The 21,246-nt window shown below is 44.9% G+C and overlaps 2 protein-coding genes across 10 annotated transcripts in view; one reads left to right on the forward strand and one right to left on the reverse strand.

Annotated features, from left to right (window-relative positions):
- LOC142560520 (uncharacterized) overlaps positions 1 to 11,389 on the forward strand; it is a 62,475-nt gene extending 51,086 nt beyond the window's left edge. For 2 of the 4 annotated variants that reach the window (XM_075672690.1, XM_075672691.1), the window contains exon 2: positions 8,301 to 11,389. In XM_075672690.1, the coding sequence (XP_075528805.1) occupies positions 8,316 to 8,651 (336 nt within the window). In that variant the 5' untranslated portion in view covers positions 8,301 to 8,315 and the 3' untranslated portion in view covers positions 8,652 to 11,389. Of the gene's footprint in view, positions 1 to 2,379; positions 3,010 to 8,300 lie in introns of those variants that run through there. The other 2 variants (XM_075672689.1, XM_075672688.1) reach the window with 2 other exon arrangements.
- Positions 11,390 to 12,346: 957 nt separating this feature from the next.
- LOC142560519 (general transcription factor IIF subunit 1-like) overlaps positions 12,347 to 21,246 on the reverse strand; it is a 37,483-nt gene continuing 28,583 nt past the window's right edge. For 3 of the 6 annotated variants that reach the window (XM_075672682.1, XM_075672683.1, XM_075672681.1), the window contains exons 11-13: positions 19,196 to 19,231; positions 17,587 to 17,713; positions 12,347 to 12,676 (exon numbers count right to left, since the gene is read on the reverse strand). In XM_075672682.1, the coding sequence (XP_075528797.1) occupies positions 12,460 to 12,676; positions 17,587 to 17,713; positions 19,196 to 19,231 (380 nt within the window). In that variant the 3' untranslated portion in view covers positions 12,347 to 12,459. Of the gene's footprint in view, positions 12,677 to 17,586; positions 17,714 to 19,191; positions 19,232 to 21,246 lie in introns of all 6 variants that reach the window. The other 3 variants (XM_075672686.1, XM_075672685.1, XM_075672687.1) reach the window with 2 other exon arrangements.

A 21,246-nucleotide genomic window follows, 5' to 3' on the forward strand; every position in this document is an offset into this window, starting at 1 on the left:
TGCGAAGTCTTTTCCTGGCGAGTGAGTCCTTGCACTTGGGTTCTTCTCGTTCAGCGCTCAAGACAATGACAGTAAGGCTGCTTGCATTTTGATGACGTCATCTTTTCATTCCCTCTTTCCTATCCGCCAGAGTAGGAGCCAACCAGACGCGTTTCTGGTTAACATATCTGCCTTCTCTCTTTATTTCCTCCTCCTCAGCGACATGCGCAGTGAGGCACGCTGAGAGCCACTGCGCATCTCTCAAAGGCTTGCAAATGCATAGAACGATGCCTTCGGAATGACTCCGGCGTTGCGCGAGAAGTGGTCGACTATGTATATCCACGGCCTAGAAAGATTAAAGGAAAGGCCGCCTGTGTATGGCTTCAAGACTGTAACTGTCACCTCGGCTGCCGTTCGGTGAACGAACGATATCGCGATGAAGGCAGTACCCTATAGCTGCTCCTATAAGGCAGCTCGCTACAAATCTCATTATTACTTTTATTTTATTTATTTTTTCGCGACACAGAGACATCACTGCTACAGCTGCTTTTTGAGACCACAGGGGCGAATAACTGCGCCAAACGGGAGCATTTACAGCTAGTGCAACATTAAAATGTATTAAAAAACTTTTTTTTAGAAATACCACCTTCTTGGTGATTGATGTATATATATGCGCGCTAAATTACTTCTGTTGCCCGTATTCTTGTAACTGGTCTTGCGATATTTCCATGTATCTTTAACGCATAAACATATTTTTGGCTGTATATATCTCGCGCAAATTTCTTCTCAAAATATTTAGCAACAACTACGTAACCAGAGGCGTGTATTTGAACATTTGCTTTCCTTTAGACTGGCACACCAGAACGTCTATGACGTGTTACGATGTGTAGGTTACCCAAGCGCATAGTTATACTGCGTTCATGCGCTTTGGTTATAAAACCATAAGCCCCATGTACTAGTCTTATTTTTTAAAAGACGAAAACCTTAAGTGGCTCATCGCAATGGCTCATACCCGAAAAAGCGGCGTCTAGTCCAGTGCGACAAAAAATATCATCATCACGAATGGCTCATACCCCCGTAAGCAAGCAAAGATGCAATGGCTGAATATGAGTGAAGAAACGGAAGAAACTTGCAAGGTCTTCATCGGAGTATTCACACACGCACGCACGCACGCACGCACGCACGCACGCACGCACGCACGCACGCACACACACACACACACACACATGCTCCCATAGAGACGTTTGCTCTTATGTGCTTATAAATTACGTGCTTAAAACTGCAAGAGACCGCTAGCTCACATACGGAGTCGCAGCGAATCGAGACTATGCTGCAGTATTGTATTCGATCATAGTCATGCTTTGCAACCAAAAGAATGCATGGTAAAGTTGAAAAAAAAAAAGGAATGCAAGCGTTTCTAAGAGGATTACTCTAGCGTATATCGGAAAATGGAAAAAGGAAGATATTCAGGACAACGCTTAACTTCCAACAGCTAGCTTTTACTCTTAGAGACATCTATATTTACACTCTGCAGTGACGACACATGGCACGCATGCGTGCGTCGTCTTCGATGATCACTTAAAATGTCCCACAGTAGAGGTGATCACGCCGTCTTAACACAATCCCCCCCCCCCTTCTTCTGTTGTTTTGAGTGACCAAAAGTTGCAATTTCATCGAAGGTGATGTCGCACATTACTGAAGAGTTTAAATCGCTGTTCCGATAGAACCCTAAACTATGTTCCTATAGTTTAGGGTTCTATGTCGACCATTCTTTCTTCTTTCTCTGTACTATACATACGCGAGTTCTCATAGAGAAACGGCGTACCGACAAGACCTAATTGTCATGACCACGTAAGCACGTTTGTTCAGTGCAGCCTTGTGCGTGTGTATCATACAGTGTCGCATTAATTTATGCCATCGCTCTGCAACGTTACGCGATGACACCGCCGCAATATGGCAATTCTGGGCGGAGAATGCCAAACGAGAGGCGGGCGGATTCTTCTTGGCGTTTTGCCGTTTTATTTTCTCGTCGCGCACGGCGAGTTCCGATAGGGCAGGCGCTGTGACGCGAGCCACCCCAGCTCCTCCCACGCTAAGCCTAACGGGGCGCGCTTCGCGCGACTCGTGGCAGCGTTGCTTATCACGCGGAGATCAAGTCCGCCCCCCCCCCCCCCCCATGTGTTACAACCTCGAGGTGGACGTCGATAGTGGGCGCGGGAGAGGCAGGAATTCATAAGGGCCGAGAGAAGGAAAGACGAGGAAAGAAGTGCACACCCTTCCGTTATCTTGGTTATCTCTGCGATGCAATGCTCTGCCTCCTCCGCACGTGTGCGCTTACCCGATCGCTCCCACTTCCCCCTCCCTCACCCAACACGACCGGAACGCTTCCAACGCGCGAGACTCCGCAACACAGTACAAAAACATTGAGAGGCTCCTATCCGAGTCGCATATCGACGAAAGTGCGCTGCGCAAGCTGCCGCCGCGGTCTCTCGGCCAAGTGGAGCGGATCACGGCGGCGGGTGTACGGACGACGCAAGTATTTAGATTGCGCGCGCGCGCGCGCGCGGAAGAGGCAAATCGTTCACCGCGAGCTTGCGTAGGTGCAAATGGTGGTCCGGCGAGCGAACGATTAGCGAACCGTCACGCCTTGCTGCGAGAACGGGGCACACAGTCGTACGTGCCTCGAACCCTCCCGGGACAACCGCTCAGCGTGATCGCCAGCGCTCGTCCCCGAGTCCACGGCGAAAACCATTCTGCCAACTCCTCGAAGAGGAAAATCGCGGAGAGCCGGTCGGAGGAACTACACCTAACCCGCGTAGGACGAACTCTCTCCGGCGTGATTGACGGTGAACGGGCGCGCACCGTGCAAGTTTGCTCTTGGAGTGTTCGTTGACGAAGCCAGAGACAACGGAGACGCCACGGCCGTCTGCAGTTTAAAGCATAGCCGGAGTTGGTGAAGAACTGTCGGAACCTAACGGATCCCCAAATTCGCCCGGTGCAAGGGAACGCTTTCGTTGACCGGTAAGCGAAGTACGAATTGACGTTTTTACTTTCCAAACCAGCCGGTGATTATGTACTGCCACAGGTAGCACGGCGCCTCTAAATGGTTTACTTATAGACTCCAGTCTACCTAAGTGCAAACAGCGTCCGACTGGAGCTTGCACACTTTTATTGTCGTCACAAGCTTGAGCAAACTTCAGAGGACGGTAAACACAAATTAGGTCATATGTCTGTATTTTGCTGTTTTAACAATAAATTCGCTAAAACTGGCGTTTCGCGATGCAAAGGACATTGGAGACTCTTTATTTGCTTCATGATGACCACTGAGAAACCATCTCACTTTTGCATTATACTGTAAACTCACAGGAGTCATGTATCAGAACAGCGTCAGTTGGGAGCGAATGCCCAAAAGGCCCACATGATTTCGTGCAAGTATACTCCCCTTCTTTAAAACTTATTTCTGGGCGAGTTGGTGCATACTTGACATAAAAATTGTTACAGCGCAAACACATGCAACCACAGCGCTTGTGTCCCGTCCTTGATACTTGTGGCTGCATGTGTTTGCGCTGTAACAATTTTTATGTCAAGTATACTCCCCTTCTCTTGCTTCCTCAAGCCAACATAGCTTCCTTGCCCATCCCTCATGGAAAAAGGTAAGGGTCGAAGGCGGCGGCGATAGGTGAAGATCATGCAGATGTCCCCCAGGAAGCTGGCTATGTCGACTGGAGGAAGCAAGACAGGGAGCAGAATCATTAGTGCGCAATTTATAGCTGATGCTGAGGTCTATCAGATCATTCCCATCCGCGGAGGTTTACACGAAGGCCGTTATTAGAAACATCGATTTACTGATTTACCGGCTGCCGCGGTGCCCTCCAGAACTACCGAGGTCCGTAGCCACTTTGATAATAACTGTAAAAGGTTTCCGATCGACACGGCTACTCCTTTTGCCTGTATGGGTTATTTGCGAATCTGTTTACTGCAGCCCAATATGCGGTGACACTCGCAGAAGGACTTCGCCGAAGGTTATGTTCACCCGAGTGTGTCCATCCGCGCTTTCAAGGTTCTCTGCGAGCTTGTTATATTTGGTTGCTGTATTTGGGAATTTTAGCACGAACACTTAAATGAACTCAACAGCGCATGCACAAGTTTCGGTCAGCTACATCAGTTCGCTTGCATGTGCGTGGATTCTTTGAACAATAATTGCCCCTGCGCCCACCAGGGTCCGAGCGGCCATGACAAAGCGTGGATGAGCCGAGCTGGCGCTGTTAAAAGAAAGTAATTGCTACGTGACGCAGTGCGTAGGTTCCCGTCAGACTGTATAGAAAGTAGTCTACCATAGCCAGCGTATCTCTACGCAATGCAAATTCCCGTGCTTTAGAGTCACGAAGAGCTGTGCGCGCGAAGTTTACAAAAAAATTCGCAAGCGCAATTTTTGTGCAAGCCGGACAACACTGGAACGACTAAGTGCAAAGATCTATCTTAATCTCAGCGTGTCCTCACGACTCGTGTGTTGGCCTTGGATGTTACAAACGTAAATCAATTGCCCTGTGCGATATCCACTTGAAGGAATCGTGTTAGTGGCGCCGAGCATCGACTGGCACTATACCCTAGACTGCATGTTGGCGTCCCGAAATACAACCAGACATTCTTGGCTTCGCTAGCACTATCCTTAGAGGGCAGTCATGGCATTTGCTCAGCCGGTGCATCCAACTTTAAAACGACGCTCCAGGTAGACCAGAGTTTTAATACATCGGAAACTGCGTTGTCCCTGCGACGGTCGCAGGTGCTACTCACTCGCAGGGGACGCGAGTCCATGGTCTCGAGTTTCACCCATGCGGGGCTAGTAGAAAAAATAAACGCAATACAGGAGTGCGACGGTTTCGGCCATACTATGCGTACTCTAAACTACGCCTGACTAGTTGCCTCGTAATTAGTATAACGATGAGCGGCAGCAAACAGCTGCGAGTGTACTATCAACGCAGAAAATGTACTATATACGAATATAGAAACAATACTATAGAAACTACGAGCCAACAAATTTTCCCTGCAAGCCTTGAAAGTTATTGCATTCTGTACCCCTAGCCTGTTGTGTTGCCTTCCGGGATTAAAATACTTTTCTTCCTAAACGTTCTTGCCCGAGAGAGAAACAAAAGGTGGAATGCTACAATTGCTTCTGTCCAGCAGGTGCTCTGAGCCTCCAAAGAATGGCGCGCCTTGCATTACCTTTTTGCCATTGACGTATTTTGACTTTTTTTGCAGCGCAATTGCCGCGTGCATGGTACATGGACATTGTGCATGGCGGTTTAAAGACTTATAGTAAAAGAAGTACACAAAAAGTTATCAGCTCCCTCGTCGACGTGATCGACATTGGACGCTATGGTTTCAACCACGTGACCGCAGCGGGAGACCATAAAAATTTAGCGGATTTAATTGATTGATCGATCGATAGATATTACGTGGAAAAACTGTAAGCTGACCTATACAGGTACGATAGAGTGAATAAACACTGGAGTACCTTCGTTCCAAGTACGAGAATATTCTATCATTCTTCCCCATCAGATTAAGATCTCCGAAGCAAGGAATAGTACCCGCGGCCTTGTCAGCAAGATACCGTAGCCCCTATTTGGTATCTCATACACTCTGCTCTTGACCAATGACTACGCCTTCCCGTTATAAGCTTTGTCTCTTCCCTCTGTCACCATCGTCGCTCATCTTGTTCCCTCTTCCCTTTCTCCCAGGGTAGCGTAGCAGGTTAAAGGAATCTGCCTCTGGCCGACCTCCTCTACCGGTCTTTAAATATTTTTTTTTTGTTTCTCTCTACCAGGAGCAAATATCCCAACTTTTTACCGTACCAGTGATCAGTATATTGTCTTGAGAATTAATATTTAACAAAGCGGCGGCGACGACTACTGTTCATTATGCGCAACTCGGCTTGCGAGACAACAGGTTCTGTGCCATCCGGACAAATAAAATACTACACAAACGATGCTGCCACGCATGCGTTTGTTTTCTTGAGGCTCGCGAAAGCTGATCGCCCCTCGTTGGCTATGGGACCAACGGTTACTGCAAGTTTCTGACTCATTTGGTTTTTCTGATTCAGAGAGACAGAAAACTAGGTAAAAAATTCAGAGGAAATAAAACAGCTTTTAAAGCGAAGCTTCTTTTTCTATAACTCCCAGGGATTTGGCGCGTCGACAGCTGTCTCTCCGCGTAGAAGCTGCCGCTAAATTTAAAAAAAAATTCACCGACGATCACGATACGAGAGAGAGAGAGAAGTTTAATGATATGAAATGCTGAGAGGTCGGCCTGAGGTATATCCCTCTAGCCAGCTACTCGGCATTGGGGGAAGGGGAAGAGGGAAAGAAAGAGGGAAGAGGTGCATGATGGGTGACGATGACGATAGAAGGAAGGAGTAGAACATATCGCAAGCAATTTGGCATGCTCAAAGTCTGCAATCCAAGCCCGTTGTTTTTAAAAAGTTCAGTAATGCCTGAATGGCCTTGAAACTCGATCACGATACGAAATTTAAGTGCAGCTCTATACGTGTTTTCACTTCGCGATATATTGGCTGGCGCGGACAATCTGCCTCGTGCGGCACGTTGCAAACGGAGCCAAGTGTGGCACGACTGCCTCTGGAGATCGCGAGAGGCACGTGTTTTCACTTCGCGATATATTGGCTGGCGCGGACAATCTGCCTCGTGCGGCACGTTGCAAACGGAGCCAAGTGTGGCACGACTGCCTCTGGAGATCGCGAGAGGCAACGCGCGGGTGACGCGTGGGCGCGATCTACTCCGCCAGCAAGTGCGTACTGTGCGCGGTCGCGCGCGCCGTACCTTGAAAGCGATCTGCAGACGGCTCATACCTTTGTGCGTGCCGCCTTCTCGCCGCTCAGTCTGCGTTGCAGCGACAGACGGCACGAAGGTGACTTCGCTCGCTACTGCTGCCGCGCTCGCTCACGCCAGCCTTTTGACAGCGGTTGTCCGCGGTCATCGAGTGTGATGTGTCCATGTTTGCTTGTGCGCGCTGACACTACGCTTGTTAATTCAGTTAGAAAGGGAATGTTTCCAAGTTTATACGGCCGATAATACTATCCTTGCTCCTCCCACCTAGCATTACCTGGGTCCTGACTCGGATTACTGTTTCAGAAAATTAAAGTTTATCTTTCTCATCGAGTCCGTCAGTGCACGTGCCTGCTCTTCTTGCCGGCAGATCTAACCAGGACTGATAAGACAACATGCAGGTCATACAGGTGCGATGGCCTGCATCCTTGCCTTCTCCAGGACGACCATGAATTAGATTCACGGTCAACTCATGCCATTTATCATTCTTGAAGTTGAATTATGCACATGAACTTTGGAATATAGTGCTGCCAGCGCTTCGCGTGCTTGATCTCTTAACCACCAAACTGACCTCGACTGGACAATTTAGTAAGCTCGCAAAGTGTGTTTATGTTGCGCACATGAGATGGCGCAAACGTCATTTCTTGCTCCATTTACATATCATTTTGAGGAACATATGCTGGGCGTACACGAACAATTATACCAAGGCAATACCTCTTCAGTATTAATCAAAGATCATCTCTCTCTTCGTTTGCCTGAGTGAGAACTGTATGCTAGAAGAGTTTATTGTTGGGCCAGATGATTTGAGGGAACATGCGCGAAAAATAAACAAAAGGGGGATAAGGGCGTACATATGGTGGCTCATGTTACTGCATGTGGGCGTGACACCTGATTTTCTGAGACTACCATTCTGGGCAGGAGCAACGCCTCTTCTATAGAGTTGCACTGGAGGCCTTCTTTATGAAAAATAACAGAGATCGGTGTAGAAGTGAGCCTTCTATCTCATTACTTGATGCTGAAGTTGACTTCTTGCGCAACCGCCTTTGATGTACATGTGCCCAGTCTTATTGCTCAGTCTGCGCGTGCGTGAAAAGAAAATATATATGCACAATTGTTTCCTTCCATTGAACAGTTGAGTGGCGCTTGTCCTTTTCCACCTTTCTTGTGTATGTGGTTCTTATTGCGCCAAGTTACTTGTTCACTTACACAGAACTGTATGGTTCGAACCTTGGTTGGGGTAACGGAACAGGCTTAAGCGTAGATCACTATAGTGGAGGTCCTCGCTCCATGTAGTCTGTAGGTGTCTCATTGGCAGTGGGCTGCGGCCGAATCCAACGGCCGGATCTTGAACCCGTGCTAGCATTTTAACTACACTTTTCGACTCCATGTGAGCCGCACCCTGTCCGCTTCGCTTACAAGCATGCAGATTGCCTCATAGGCGAGTGTCTCACTAAGCAACATCGTTCGCTTTCTCCCGCGCAGGACGCACACACCACGATGACTCGGAAGACAGTCGCCGCGACGCTACTCTCCACCGCTCTGTTTCTGGCGCTAGCCAGCACTCGCGCGGGTTGCCGAGCCATGCCAGCCCAGCAGTTGGCTGCATCGACGGTGGACACGGGCAACTCGGTGGCCGCCGCAAGCAACTGCACCAAGGACTCGCGTGCCAAGGCCATCTGCGACGAGTGCATCTACGTGACCGGCGCCAGGGAGTCGTACGAGCCGTGCTGCGCCAACCTCAATCGGCTGCAGGAGTATTGCGAGCACTTCTTGCGCTACTCGCCAGACTCCAGTGTAAACGAGACCGCCACCAGGGAGCGCCGCCGGCACTGAACGCACCAGGTCGCCTCGATAAACTCAATGCTGCGCGGAACGGCCGTCGTCGCAGACGCGTTCCACCCGGGTGCAGCGATTGAAGTAGTTGCCGACTTTCGATAAAACTCCCAGAAAACGTTTCTAGCTATGCACTGAGAAAATCCTCGTGCGTTCTCACAATCCCGCACGTTTTCTGTATTGCTCACGCGGAAAAAGCAGAATGTGTACGGAATTTGTATCATTTCTGTACAATTCGTAAAGCATGGGAAAGAATCCTGAGAACTAATACGGAACCTTTTCTGTAGTGTGCAGTCAAATTCCTTGTGGCTGCCAGTTGTGTCTGCCTGGCTGCTCTTGGATGCAGATCGTGATTTTTTGAGCTCTCGTCTCCGTCAGAATATTCGTAGAGTAAGATATCCGTACTGCTTCAGCGACTACAGTCACTCCGAGGCAAGCAGGGTGGAACGTACTGATATAGGAGTACAAGAACTGTGGAAAATGGAGTCAAATGTGGGAAGTTCAGTAACTCCCGTAGAAAAGGTGTTCATAAAACTCCTTTTGCAATTAAGGTGGTAACTTGCAAAATCACGTGGCCTGCGCTGTGTCGTTGAACGCACCGATAAAAAATTACAAGTAAGGCAAGAAATCTGGGAAACGAAGTCAAATATAAGAAGCGCAATTACTCCCATAAGAAAAAGTTGTTCCTAGGACTTCTCTCGTAAATATCGTAGAAACAAGGAAAAGCGCACGGCCTGTGCTCTGTCATTGACATCGACAAGAATGCAGTTGCACCTGACAATTTGCAAAGTTAAGCCTGTGGTAGGCAATTTTCAGCACTGCACCACTCAACTTGTCTTACAGAGATCATGCAGGATCTATACAAGAACGAGTGGGGCAAAGCTCCCCAGTTAGCTAACGGAGCAATAAAGCTTCTAGATCTGTAATGTAGACCACTGGTAATTCACAACTGCTAGATATCCAGCACCACGGAGATAGGTGAAGCCCACGAAAAATTTGTTCATGGAGACTTGCAGTGGTGTCGCCCTATAGTTAAGTTCACAAAGATCTTCAGTGCTAACTCCGCAGTGAAAATACTCCGTGTGAGACACGTAGCATGTATATAGGAATGTAAATAGTATAGTGTTTATATGCGGGACCTGTTTCATTTTGTGTTGTTGTATTTAACTACTGTCATAACGCACCTTACGAGAAAGAACTTTTACGCATCAGTGATGTTTGCTGCTGACTGTCTGCATCTGTATAAAGCCCATGAAAAGTCGCTTTCAACTTGCACATTTAAAAGACAAGCCTCATCGCCATGATTTGTTCGCTCACTGATGTACATAATGCACAAAAGTGTTCAAATTGTCCATGTTTTGCAACTTTTCAAACGTTTTGTTGATGTTATGAATAAAGATGATGCGAACCCCGTAATGAAAGCTAAAGCCTTTGTCTCTTGTTCAGCTCTGTCGTCAAGATTAACATTTTTTTCTTCAAATAATCGAGCGAAAATAAGACTTTTCGAGCTTAATAAGCTATTTTGTAACACTTTCCTAGGCCTATATAGTATGAAGCTCCAAACTTGCACAAGAAACCATGCAGTTTCCCCACTTTCTGGGTGAACAGAAAAATACTCGGATAAGATGAGAAACTAAAAATCAATAAGGGGAGATTAAATTCTATATCCTGTATAAATTTCGTCCACCTAACTTTATTATAAACAAAAATGGCTTTCTTGAAGCACATCTCCCTTTAAGTGACTCGAAATTGAGTTCTCTTACAGTGCGACGTAATCACTGCTATCATCTATAAAAAGTGGAGTCCAATACCACTTGTGTGGCGGTTAAACGAAAAAGAACTGCTGAAATAATGAGCTTGCTCTCCCAAACAAGTTCCAAGATTATTGTCCTAAAGTTACTTTTGCATGTCTTGAATCGCTTGCACAACTGAATGCAACTTGACCTAACCATGCACCATGAACAAGCGCCGGCACCTCCACCTGCTGTCTTTGCTACTCGCAAAGTACCCCTGTAAGAACAAGGTCATCTGCAAAGGCCTGTTAAATCAGTAGAGATCAAACTGCCAGCATAGCTACTGCGAAATATCAAGCTGAAATCAGCTGCACGATCTTGTCTGAACGAAAACATCACGCGATAGGAGGCCTGTTTCATAGCAACTCCACAGCTTATCAGGCCAGCTAAGCTTCAAGAGCCTCGAGAATGTGAACCTGTCACAACTGAACGTCTGTTCAAAAATACAGAATTTGGCAAGTTGGGATAAATTAATGTTGTACAGTGCAGAAACGATGCAGACAAGAAAAAACTGGGAATCATACAATCATCTTTCAACTTAAGATTTATTAAAAACATGTGACAGACAAACCAGGTGCAAAAATTGCTGGCAGCAAATAGAACAATTCTAATCCTTTAAATGTATTGCTCAAGGAAGCAGACATTACTTGCACGATAAATCGAAATGTATGATTGACTAACAACACTTTGCTCATTTTAAAACTAATTGCTTTATGTCATTTATATTATTACTACTTTATTACATTTTATAATTTGTGGCCGATGAAATATGACAAGGCATAGCTACTAGGAACAAATCCTGAGGATGACATAGTTTTGAGATCTGCTCCGTCAAACTTGCAGTAAAAATGCAGTGTTGTTCCACTGAAGTTTTTAACAAAACACCGTTTTATGTATTGAAGCACCACAACAGCTGGGATGACACTATTTCATCACAAACTTCAGGAATAAATAGTCAAATGCCTTTATAAATAACTGCTTGGGACCCCCAAAATCCTTTATTATACAGGTCGCTTTGTTGTAAAGATCACACATCACACTCCATAGAGCAGACTAAGACCATTCAACAAGAGAAAAACTATACGAGAGACACTTAGTGAACCATGATGTAAATTCTTTGTGCTCACTTCGTCTGAGCAATTGCCACCCTTGCCGTCAAAATTCTTGGTTCGTTTACAGGCTTATTGTTGCTGCTGCTTTTGTTGGCATTCACCCTAAATGACTTTAAAAGGCTCATTGGTCTTGGTTATTGCATCATCACGTTGTCAACTGTGGTGTATTTGTTAGCCATCTTACCACCTGCTGCTGTGATAAGCAGTGTACTAATCGAGTGATTCCTGGAGCAGTGCAGCAAGGGTGTTCTCTCGCTGACATATCTGCGCTCGTCAAGTGCTTCGCTAGTGCTGTCATAATAGCGAGTGCAGCTCATTGGCATATGCGGAGGGCAGTGGCTTCATTGTACCAGCAAATCTGCTGTCTACAACAAAGATTACTACAACGAATTTGTTGTACAACAAAGGAATTTAGGAGTTCCTAATAGCTGGCTTGTTGCATTGCAACGAACGCAATGAACTGCCCTCTGCACTCCCTAGAAGCGTTTTCATCAGCTATCTCCTGTGTAACAAAGACTTTCCATTGGACATGCGCTCGCAGCAACCATAATTATGCACACGCGAGTAATCAACAGGCCAGCAATGCACCTACGACCATGAATGCCATGCGCACATTCCATGTGCAATTTGGGAATAAGCTTTCAGCAGGTTCCATTGAGTAAAAACTTAAAACCTCAAAGAAAACAAAAACCTGCACCAACTCACAAAACTCGCTGTGGTTCTTAATCCCTGAGACAACAGCTTCACAATGTGACCTCAAGATTTGTTTCAGTTTGCAATGAAACAGGGCTGAGATGTATAAAAACTGTTTATTTACACAACAGCTCATGAACAATGACAACACTGTGCTTGCAACTGCTGGGCTCCAGCAGAGGTGCCCAACAGTATTCGCCCCTTTGCAGCTCACGGTTTTATAGACAAGTACAGTTTTCCTTTGATGGTCTGCTTTTCAGGGTTCAGTCTTTTCAGAATCTGAGCAATGGTGTTCACAAGCTTTTCACTGCTCATGCCAGTCTTTTTTGACTTGAACTTCTGGAGGAGCTCTGTTGTGGTCATGGGCTTCCGAAGTAGGTAGCGCCTCACAGACTCCTCAGTGATGCCTTCCGTGCTTGATGACCAGCTTGGTGCAAAGGTACAAATGCAATTATGACCAGAAGTCTCAAACCACATGGTGTACAAACACCACACCACGCTAACACCACATTCCTCAAAGATATAAATGTCAATTTATACAAGACACTTTGTCATGGCTTTTCTCTACAGAGCAGAAAAGTGTGCACTGATAAATGATGTTGCTTTCCTCTAACATTTCTCCTGCTTCACATGCTCCATCCCATACTTAGCAGGCAATGCTGCAGAAGCTACAAAAGTAGTCCAGCAATAGAAGTATCACTCAACATTTCGCAGTGCAGTCGCTCTTAATCTGCAATGCATTCTATGGAATAATGCTTCAAATGCACAGAACTTTGACATATAACAAATTAGTGGACCCCTATGTGATCCCACCTTTATACAATACCCAATGTGTAACCGTCCATGCAATAAAGAACCTGTGAATTTAGTGAATATAATGAAGTAAATCAGAAATGCTTCTTACCGATATCATCATGTAAAGAACATATAAGCTTATAACAAAGGTATTTTTATGACACTATAATGAGGTTCAGTTGCATTACAGCTACGACTTGTCAACGCATGGTTGCATCAGGCTATGTATTATTTGTGTAACTTTGTGCTTCTAGTACACAAAATACCATGTTTTAGTCGCTCCTCCCATAAACATCTCACTCTGCTCATTTGGTGGTAAACAGCTTCAGATCTGTGATACTTCCAAAAAAAAAAGACGAAAGAAAACCTTCACATTTTGCCACCGAAAAGTACGAGACTTAACATTACAACAAACTATATGACACATACCTGTCTTTCTTTCCCATGCGACCCTATTTTTGGTGGTGTACATGCTGATGATTAGCAGCCCATGCATTATAAAGATACTAATGCTATAGCGCGCTATTGTTTTAGAGGTGCCCCATTTCTGCTGCTGCAATACCAGCTTAAAAAGAAGAAAAGAATTTCAAGGCCTGCAAAATAACATCTAAGATTACAAGAAAGGAGTAAATTAATATGAGGTCAGGTATGTACACTGCATACAATGTATCAGAGAATGCTTGCTCAAAAAAAGGCAACATGTGTGACCTGCATTAGTCAGCAGAAAAATCTGAGAAAGGCACATTCTAGGTGCACTTACCTGGCCGAGTACTACTGGCACTTCCTTTCGTTGCCAGCAATACTCAACTAATTGAAATGGAGGACAACTCAGTACACGAGAGGTTTGACCCCCACAAAAATCAATGACTGCTGGTTTTTCTTGTCCACCATTGGACCATAACAGGCAAAAACAAATCGATTACACCAACATGCACACCATGCCTGATGCGGATCAAGTACAGTTAACCCTCGATATAACAAACTTCAATATAACGAATTATTAGCCTTTTTGTAACTTCTTGTCCATAGAACACTATGTATCTAAACCTGTTTATAACGAAGTGCGTTTGTATGTCATTTCAATACAACGAAATTTCACTGCCGCCACAAAGAAATGCCGATACAATAAACAGAAATTTCTGCGGACACAGATGGTCAAATTATCAAATTACAAGCGGCTGTTTGCAAATGCACCTCTCAAACCACACGTGCGACAAGCGGGTCTGCCGAAGTGGAGCTGCATCATTCTCCATATAAAGTCCAAGTGGGCACTGTTTGCTTTAGGTGCAAGTGAAAGTGTGCGAGGGTGAGACAAGAAAGGTGGTGGCTTCAAGAGTGGTGCCTTCCCACATGAGCAAAGGAAAAGGGGAGGGGAGTGAGCTCACGGTAACACGATCAAGCGCGCATGAGAGGGCAGAGTGGAGGGTAAGTTGGTGCGCGTCTCGGCTGTGGCTGTGCATGGCTGTAAGCGTGGCTGAGGGCATACGCTGCCACGCACCCTGGTTTAGAGGTAATCTGCCGCGTGTGCAAAGAGCATGCCAGGAGGGCATGGCATCATGTAAGCTGTCTTCCCATGCATTTAGTATTAGAGGTTGCTTAATCTCGAGTTGCGGTGACCCATTGGTGCAAGAGGCAGATGAAGCATTCGCTCCCCACTGCCGGCGCTTTTCTTGATAGCGTGGTCCCAGTGCGGGCGACGCTATCAGCCATGGGGGTGGAGTGCACGCGAAAGTGTGGCACCTTTTGCTTAATTCGTACCGCCGATGTGAAGATATCGGCAGTGTGGCATGAAACCGCATCATTCATAGGCGACTCCCAGATTCAACAGAATGAATTGTTTTCTCGTTCAAATTTGCGTTTTTCAAATGTCCGATAATTCGGATAATTCCACGACCCCTTTCCGTGTATAAAAAGAACAATCGGCGACTGTACTTATTTGCATAGATGGTCAACTTTCAATACAACGAAATTTCGATATAACGAAGCAAACTGCTGATTTTACTGGCTTCATTATATAGAGGTTTATTGTACTTTGTTTTCAGCTTGCGCCATAAAAGTCAATGTACATGTTGTCGCAACAAAACCTCAACGAAAGGATTACAAATTGGGCAAGTTCAAAAGTGTTCATGATGATCAGCCTGTAAAAAGATGTGGCCAGCGCTTGCCCCATGTTTTCCTATTCTTGGTCTCATCTTTTAACATGCTGATCAGTGATAAAAACCTCAATCTAGGCTATGTTTAGTATGCCAATACTGCCACTCAGAGAATTTATTCTGCATCACTATTAGCATTTTGCAGTATCAACAGGCATGCAAACTTGTCAAATTGGCTTTTGGAACCAATTTCATGTCTTCTTATCTCCCTACCAAAAGGACCATATTTATTCGACTATACAGCGAGGGTGCTGTTGGGGGACCCAAGAAATAAAAATTAAGTATGTACGCTAATATAAGGCGATATAGAGCAGCGGACAGATTATTCAGACTCAGGGGATAGCCCAAAATACTGAATAAGTAGCACAGCCAAAGCACAAAATGGTGACCATGAAATGGGGGGGGGGAGGGGGCTTAAACACACAGAATGCAGGTTATATGCAAATTTTGCCATTAGGTATGGCTTCATGGCACTGCAAATTTCACATTATAATGTGGCTTCACAGCATCGTGGTGCACATTGACGTAATGCCCCACATAAGGCGAAATTCGTGCTGTCCTACAGCCACACCTAATGCAAAATTTGCATATAAGGTGGGGGCGACTTCAAGGCTAAGGATAGTGAGCAAAAACCTCGTCTCATATTCAAATAAATATGGTAATCAGTTTGAAATCTAAGTGGAGAATAACTACACCTGAATTCTAAAACATAACCTATCAGAAGCATCCCACAAGTAACCAAGAGGCTGTAACCATGTGCAAAGACAGCCTGTCCACACTCATCAAGAGTAATGTAAACCACTGATTTCAGTTTACGAAAGGTTTTACACACTAGTGCACAACGCCACGCAATTGCACAAATAGCTAGCCAGTTAAAGGGCCCTTCACCAGGTCTGGCCATTTTGACCTGACAAGCATAGAGCATATAGTGCGTACTAACGATCGTATTTGCAACGAATTACATCACTACATGCCGCAGAAAGGTCTGAGATTTCAATCCGAATGCCGTTTTCCCTTTCTCTCACGGCGACCACCCTTCCAAGCCGGACGGTGATGTAGTCGTGTCCTTACGCCTACGTAGTCAAGTCCGCAGTGTGACGTCACTCATGGTGACACGTGGCTTCGAGAATTATTCAAGGCAACATCTGTTGCATGAATTGAGAAATTGAAGTTTAGAGAAATAATAAAACACACAAACAGAATGTCTGTGTGTTTTTTGTTTTACTTCACACCGAAGCAAGAGAGATGTACTTCCACTTCGTCTGCTTGTTCCCACAGTCGTGCAGTCACGTGCGCAAGTTTCAAAACTATGCCATTTTCTACCGTGTTCCAGAGTGTGATCATGCGCTGCGACCCACATGTTCCGCCTCGGGATTCGTGTAGAACCAAATTATACCGCTAGTCGTGTCCTTGTGCACAGCATGCAAAATCGTGCACTGCGCAAAAGAAAAGAGAGAGTGAGAGAAAAAGAAAAAAAGAAAAAGAAGTAAGCAAGAAAGAGAGGAGGAACAAAATGAAGGCGGAGCCCGTGACGTAGGCGTCACGCGATCCTCTAGGTCCGGTATGGGAGAATGCAGGGAAGGAATTTTGCTTGCGGAGGCTAGACGGGGGCGAGTGGAGGGAGTGTCTCGCTATGTAGTGGAGCTTGCCTTGTGAAATCATGGGTTCGCAGCATTGAAATATTTGCATCTAGGCTATTAAAGAGCCAAGATGAAAAATTTGGGGGCAGAACACTCCCTAGAGGACAGGTAACAACTTCCAGAGTATAACCAAAATTTGCTATGGGACCTGGTGAGGGGCCCTTCAACACCAGCAGGGATGGCATGCCATACAGCCAATTCTAGTTTTCATACATTTAATCTGCTTTTGACGTGATGACATGGTTATCATTTTTTTTCCTCCGCTATCAAGTGCCTGCGTTCTTGCATAAGATGTGCTTGTAATATCAAGCTATTATCTAGTCACCAGTGGTGAAGCTTCTTGCCCGACAAGCCTGCCATTATCAAACATACAAGATGCACATGGGACATTTTAGAATTATCACAATGACTGCCAGTTAGTCCAACACACACACTGACATCATGTAAATAGTGGACCATCTCAAGGACTGCTGAGCATTTGGCAAATGCAATTTATATCTGAAAAGAAATTTCGTGCTCCTTGACTTCGCAGTCATTGCCTTGACAGTGTGCCACGACCAGATGACAACAACAGGCAAAACTACAAGATGAACTTGAAAACATGACACCGATTGTGAGACACTAGCTGTCAGCTGGGATGGACTGAAGCCCCTGTGTGCTTTGTGGACCCTGGCCACTTAGTAGGCCTGGAACGCTATTACATAAAGCAGTCCAGTAGCTCAAAATTGGGAGAAGGAGAAGAGGCTTACCTGCTAGGCATGGAAGGTGTGGATGGAAGGTTTGATTCACTACGCGGACGTTTTGCTGCCGACCCATCTGTTTTTCCAGCAGATGGAGATTCTTCCATGATTTTGCGCTTGAGAGCTTTGCTGCTGCCTGGAAAGACAAACTTTACGGTCACTGTGTGTTCAGCCAATACAGTGGACTCACAAGAAAAACAGCCCGCTGTTGAAAGGTTAGTCCACGTAGTGCTTTATTTCCATAAAATAGGATTTTATTTCTCGCAACGTGTTAAAAAAAAGGTGGTGCATGAGGTGAAGGTATATATTTATAAGGGAGGTGAGTGCTCCGAGTAGGCTAGCTAGGAGAACTAGGCGGTTTGTTAAGGACAGATTAGCTAGATTAGTTAGTGAAGGACAGATTTATGAATTTCTAGGTGAACTAGTGCAAATTATTCCACTATACCTAACTCTAGCAGCATCTGAAGTACTAGTTAATGTTGGTTTTATGACTAAACTTACTGGCTCCTGCAATTGGATGCAAATGATGTGTTCAAAAACTGACCATGGCGGAATTGGATCATGTAGAATCCTATGTTGTTACTTATAACACTAGTTGTGCAATTGCATTCTAAACAGCTTCAACTTTGTGCAGATGGTTTTGAGCTCCAAGTTTCTAGCCCACTAATTATAAGTCATAACACATGCTAGAGCTTTGTTATACATAATTTTTTTTATTAAAATAATTGCAATAAGTACAACATCAGATATAAAGCGGTTAAGCTTAAGCAAATGATAAGTATGCTATACAGCACAAATATATATTTTTATTACTGCCAGTCAAGAAGTAAGCAAGGGCAGGGGTGCAACAGCTGAAATGGGATTAGGGGCAATATCTGGAGCAGGAAAGCATTTTGTAGCACCAATTCCAAGTGTGGAGCAATTCAACAGAGAAGAAATTATGCACAAACCATCAATGATAATTGTGAATGTAAGCAAATAGCCCGAACAAATGAGCAAGCCCACTTCGAAACTCAGTTGCCGAGAGCATACTCCTTTTCTCTCAGCATGTTCTCTTGCCTTCTCTCGCTTAAGTTCAGCCACCGTCGTACTACTGATCTACCATAGAAATGGCTGGAAGAGCCAAGGATGTATGGTCGCTTCAAAAGCTACATTGCAACCAGAAAGCAGCGTTGTAAAATAACTTTCTGGGCGCCCAACACTAAGCATGCCTGCACTAAGTACTCGCGCCTTTTCGTTGCTGCGTCTCCTTGACTGGATAGGATTGGCAACATCTGGCACATGAATTGATGATAGAGAAACTGTAGACTGCCAACGTAACTCTTATTTTCTGCTAAATCTCGTGTGACTAAGAACTTCTGCAGCTAAGTCAAGGCATTTTGGTGCACAGTGACGCAATTTCAACAAATTTGAAGCTTTTCGTGCAGCTTGGCGCAGAAATATGCAACTGTGTCAAAAATGGCGCAATTGGCGCAGCTGTTGCACCCCTGCAAAGGTAACCATGCCTTTCACAAGACTGGCTTTTGAGTTCCACGGCATGTGCAATTGCTAAATTGTGCAACTTACATTGTTTTACCTAACAAAAACAATTGTGCAATTAAATTGTCAAGATACTTATCACTGTCCCATGGTTCTTGGACCACACTCCCATGCCCTATAAATGAGTTGAGAATAGAGATAACAGTTGCTGAGTTGTTAGGCATGCATGCAAATAATGAAATGGTGATTAAAAACAAAGTTGATAATGATGATAACGAACGAGAGATGGCAGGCCATAAGAAAAGTGAGGAAACATAAACTGCAGCCTGCAAAAAGGGGTTATGTTTCATTAGCTGGTCCCATTCGAACAAAAAATACATCCCAAAAATCACCCGCGTCAGAAGCTCAAGGAAATCTACCTTTATTTTTCTGCGTGCTTCTCAATACTAGACATTCATGTGTCAATGCGTGTGGTGCAACATGAACGCTCAGACAGCACGTCAAATCTCTGCGGACAATCGACTTTCTAACCAGATCCACCATTAGCTTTCCTGAAACACCAAGAGCCCACTTTCACAAAACGTTTATTTTTTCCAAAAATTTCCAAACATTTTCACAAAACATTTCCCCAAGCGGCCACTATGGCAACACCCCTGCCAATCACTATCACTAGCGGTAGGAGACAGAGCGTCGGTCAACAATACAATAAATGTTGGAGGTATGGGCCCACAGCTGTGTATAGTACACTGATAGCATTAAGCTTGCGTTAAGGAAACGAGACGTGTTCTGTAACAGTTTCAGTTCTAACGTCACAACTGGTGATTTCACTCACACTTTCGGATCTTTTTGTCCACTTTCATTTTCCCTTTTCCTCATTATTTTCTACATTTTAATTTCAACCACAGCTAATTACCTCTAAGGTTTCCTTGGCTTCATTGCCTGTTGGCTTTATATGGTCGTGATTAACAAAAACCGCAACCTCCATTTCCCTTCTTCTCATTCAAGGAATATGTGTGTAGGTTATAGTACTACGTATCAGGAAATGGCATAGTGATCCCAGCACGTACGAGAGATCCCACACTCAGGTTTGACTGTCCCACAATACCAAATAAATAGACACTGCAATCTATGCAATGACACTGATAAATCTGCTACATGCACGAAAGAAGAACGGCAAGAAGGGTGCATTCACATTCACAAACCAAACAAAGTGCAAAAATTAGGTTATTCACTATTCCAGTTCTTACGCTGGTAGGTACTATTATACAATGGTTACTGGCCAGCATTAGCTCAAGCACAAAAATTAAGAATCAATAACAAAGTGTACTTTTGTAGGAAAATTTTTTATCGAGTACAGCGCAGTGTAAAGCTTAAACACTGCCTGCTAACAGCTCAACTAACTGGGGCAGTTTCAGTCCGCTTTTGCATACCTGTGTTTACACAGTAGTAGATGAAGACACTAAAGCATTAATCAGTTATTTTTGCATTTCGAGCACAAAAATAATGCTATTTATCAGTGCTGAAAGAGAAAAACAAAAATGAGAGTAATTTTATCTTGCTTTAGAGCTCACCAACCAGCACGTTTTTTGAACAAGCTTCAGATTTGACCAGCTTTACAACAAGCACACTAAGCTTGCTAAATATCCCTGTAAATGAAGCTAACAAAACACTGTACCAGTTTCACGATGCATTCACTCAATGCCCCAGAGCTGGCTAGCTTTCAAGAAGGCAAAAGGCGATAGAGAAAACGAATTTGTCATAACTTGTGTTTCAGAACTTTTTTTCTTCCATTACGGATGGATGAGTGCATGGAGGTGGGGGAGGGTGTGCAAGATTTGGGGGACATTGGCTTATATTCAGAGTTGACTTGCACATGGCAACATACAGCAATTTATAGTTGAACGTCGCCTTAACCACATCACTTCAACAAAGTGAACAGGGAGATTGGATGTGGCAGGGAAGAGTGGGGACAAAAGGGGATGTCACTTAGGTTACTTCATATTGCGAATAATAGTACTAAAACTCTAGGAGGGGAAGGGGAGAACAGTGGATGGAAAGTACTTTTCTCCACTTCTGACTACAATGAGGCTTGCTCATCCGATAACAATTAGTCGCCAACCGATAATTCAGACTTCGCGGTGATCGCAAAACAGTCCGAACTATCGAAAATCTGAAAAAATGAATTCGGCA

Source organism: Dermacentor variabilis, chromosome 10, assembly GCF_050947875.1.
Source record: "Dermacentor variabilis isolate Ectoservices chromosome 10, ASM5094787v1, whole genome shotgun sequence".
NCBI classification, from domain to species: domain Eukaryota; kingdom Metazoa; phylum Arthropoda; class Arachnida; order Ixodida; family Ixodidae; genus Dermacentor; species Dermacentor variabilis.